Source organism: Dicentrarchus labrax, unplaced genomic scaffold (genome assembly GCF_905237075.1).
Source record: "Dicentrarchus labrax unplaced genomic scaffold, dlabrax2021, whole genome shotgun sequence".
Lineage (NCBI taxonomy): Eukaryota > Metazoa > Chordata > Actinopteri > Moronidae > Dicentrarchus > Dicentrarchus labrax.
The window spans coordinates 40,511-44,017 of NW_026136785.1; the positions used below are offsets into that span (position 1 = coordinate 40,511).

The 3,507-nt window shown below is 59.5% G+C and overlaps 1 protein-coding gene across 1 annotated transcript; it reads right to left on the bottom strand.

The window, feature by feature from the left end:
• Positions 1 to 284: 284 nt before the first annotated feature.
• Positions 285 to 1,861, bottom strand: LOC127359842 (uncharacterized). The gene is made up of 4 exons (XM_051394092.1): positions 1,597 to 1,861; positions 746 to 1,502; positions 457 to 652; positions 285 to 365 (listed from the first exon to the last, which is right to left on the bottom strand). Exons 1-4 carry the CDS (start codon positions 1,813 to 1,815, stop codon positions 299 to 301), a joined length of 1,239 nt encoding a protein of 412 aa, XP_051250052.1. The 5' UTR covers positions 1,816 to 1,861; the 3' UTR covers positions 285 to 298.
• Positions 1,862 to 3,507: the final 1,646 nt, after the last annotated feature.

The following is a 3,507-nucleotide window of genomic DNA, read 5'->3' on the forward strand; positions in this document are numbered from 1 at the left end:
GCCTGGGAGTGACGTAGCGGCGGTGGCGCAGTTCCACGAGGGCCTGGGCCAGGGCCACGACGTGCTGGTAGCTGCCTCCACCTGGCCCGATAACATCCTCCTCCTCCTCCTCCTCCTCCTCCTCCACAGCCTGCTGCACCTCCATTTGGTCCACGCGGGTGAGGTTTGAGGACTGAAGGAGAGCGCTGTGGTGTTCGAGGAGACGAATCTCCTCTGGTTCCTCCTCCTCGAACTCTTCATCACTGCCCCCCCCCACCCCCCGGCTTCGTCCTCATCAGTCCCTCCTGGAGCGTCAGGATCATCCAGGTCCTTCTGCAGCACAGCGCCCGTCTGGGAGAACAGGTACTCCACCCCAATGAGTTCCCCTGTGGGCACACAGAGACACAGATGTTAAATGACAGACACCTAAGACAGGTGTTAAACGTTACCGTTACCTCAGACAGATTTATGACTTACCTGTGTACTCCCTGGGCATGGTGTACGTGTCGACCAGCGTGAGCCCAAGAAGCTCTTGGGTCAGCTGGTCGAAGCTGTGCCGCAGCTGGGCACTGTAGCAACGCAGCGCCGACCTCTGTCCTCCCTCGATTCTCGTTCCACCGCACCAGGCCCTCCAGCAGGTACACCTGGAAGTGTACATCACTTGCAGATTGTCCTAAGCAGAAACAAAGCAACACAGTTAGTGTGAGAACAAATAAACACACAAATACATAATTGAGTCTGTGTTGTAAACCACACATGTACTTACCTGGGATGAAGCGGCACAGGTGCAGGTGGAACGATTCCAGGGAAGTGGAGCCTCGGCCGCACCGGTAGACGGGGAGCCTCACCCCGCCTTTGGTGAGCTCTCCCGTCTTGGTGTAGAGGTCCACTCCCGCAGGGTCCTGGATGCAGTCGAGGTGTCGGCGCTGCGTGCTCCAGATCTCCTCCATTCGGGCGCGGTCGATCAAAGGGACGCCCATGCTGTCCGTCACGTGCCAGAAGGTGTCCAGCACCTCTTGGACCAGCCGCTCCGTCTCCACTGCACCCCTGGTGCGGCGCCGGCAGTGACGGGCGAGCTCCTTGGCGGACAGCTTGACCTCCTGGGCGTCCCTCCCCTCCTCGGACTGCTTGGCTCCTCTCAGGCGGGACACGTCTTCGGCGTCCCACTCAAAAATGGCGAAGGAGAGCCTCGCCATGAAGAGGCCGTAGAGCTGGTGGCTGTCGGTGGTCACCCCTCTGGCGAAACGCCGCATGAGGTGCCACACGTCGAGCCTGACGACCAGCTCGTGCCACTCGTGGAACAGCTTGGACGTTTGACACTGTCCCACGGTGGCACAGCAGTCCCGGTCCACGTACAGGACCCTTGGAGGGGCCTTCCCGGCTTCGCGGTACCATGCCATGTCGACAAGTCCGCCCCCCTCAGCTGCGGTGAGGACGGACATGAGCACCTGCCCGTACTCATTGCCGACGTTGGTGACCCAGGCGGCCGTCCCGGCAGCACCGCCCGCAAGCTTTTTGGTGATCTGTGTGACACAGCAACACAACAACATTCAGACACATGACAAAACAAACATTACACTGGGTACACGGCACGCTGTGGTGGATAACAAAACCTACCTTCTTGGTGGAGTCCATCTTCAAAAGATCACCAAAGATGGAAGTGACTCTGGCTCTCGTCTCGTCGAGCCTCGTCAAGGCGTCCCTGACGTAGACGTTGATGAGCCAGAGCACTGTGGGCACCGGGTGCATGGTTGGGAGCGACGACGCCGCCAGCGGCGCAGCGCCCGGTACCCGAAGCTTGCGGAGCACGGAAAGGTACAGCATCGACCGCGCCATCCACTCTCTGGTGTGCTGCTCCACCAGAGAGGCACGGAGGCGAGACGCACTGTTGCCCAAAGTGCGCTCCTTCATGAGCCCGATCACAGCTCTGTCGCAGGACAACCTGGGAGGGGAAAGAGGTGATCAGAGGTTACTGGAGAAAACCACAGAAATACATTACTGTTGCTGTTACTGTTTACATTACTTACTTGTACGTGAGAACTGCTGGAAACTGCTCACGATGGGCCATGTCCAGCTGTCCCAAGATGTCCTGCGACCATCCCGGCATCTTCTTGTGACAGGAGCTGCATTCCAGGTACTCCGTGCCCATGAAGTACCAGCAGCTCCTGTCCAAGACCCTCCTCACCGTCTTGTAGAGGCCAGCTCCCGCAAGCTTGCCCCCACAGGCGACGATGGGGCAGCGGAGGTGGTACGCCCACATCCTGTAGGGCACCCACAGGAAAAAGGGACTCTGGAAAAAGGGGTGGGCTGTGGCGGGTGGCTGGGTGTAGAGGGGCCGGGCACCTGGTGGGTGCCACCACAGGCGGAGTTCAGATGTGAGGACACCCTGCCCGTTGGGTGCCCTCCTGAACAGTGCCCTGCCCACCCAGTCGTGCTGCTCTTCGGGAGCGTCAGCCTCCAGCCACGTGGTAGCAGCTGAAACACACAGCAGTGTCAGACCGTTAGTGTACTGAACACAGACACACACACACTACAACACAATATGTCATCACTGAGCATACCTGTGCGCCGGGGCCTGACCTCTCCCCACAGGTGTTGTCCTGAAGGGGACGTTCCGGTGGCTGGGGAGAGAGAGAGGGGGGCACGGCTGATGGGGCATCCCTGCACGGGTCGACCTCCATGGCGGCAGCGAGCAGGTCAGCATCCGAGGGTCCATCCTGGGGACCAACAGCGTCCAGGGGTGGTTGTGGTGGTTGTGCTGCCAGGGCTGCCTTCTCTGCATCCCGGGCCTGCACATATTTTTTTAAGTCCACCAACCTGGACGCTTTGGCTGTGGGTGCCGCCTGCCTCACAAACTGTACATAGCTAAAAAGAGAACAGAAATGCAATGGGTAAAAAAGTCACGCACACACACAGACATACACACACAGACAGACACAGATACACACACAGACACACACAGACACAGACACACAGATACACACACACACACACACACACACACACAGACACACACACACACACACAAACAAACAAACAACTTACCTTGCCCGCTCACGGTCCGTCGACTCGTACAGGGTCTTGTAGGTCAGGTCACTATGAACACCGAACCCCACCAGCGTGTCGTCCACGCCCCTCATGGTCTGGGGACTGCCCTCGAGCATCCTACGCCTGTCGATGGCTGCCACCATCGGCGGGAACAGCCTGGCGTAGGAGACGAGGGCGTCTTTGTGCACCATGAGGGCATTCTGCTGACTAGTGCCCCCTTTGTCTCTCTCTCCCTCGTGGGACACACAGATGGTGACTGCGTATCCCACGTCATTCTCCAGCAGCCACCGGAACGTCTGACCACGGTACTGGCCGAGCTGCAGCTCGCTCTCGGCCAGCACCTGATGGTGATCGGTGGGGTTACCTCCCTTCTGCACCACCCTGTCTCTTGCCTCAGAGCGCACCAGCTCAGGGGTCTTAACCACCACCAGGGCAGTGGCAGAGGCAGAGGCCCCCCTCTGGCGGCGGCTCAAGGCCAGC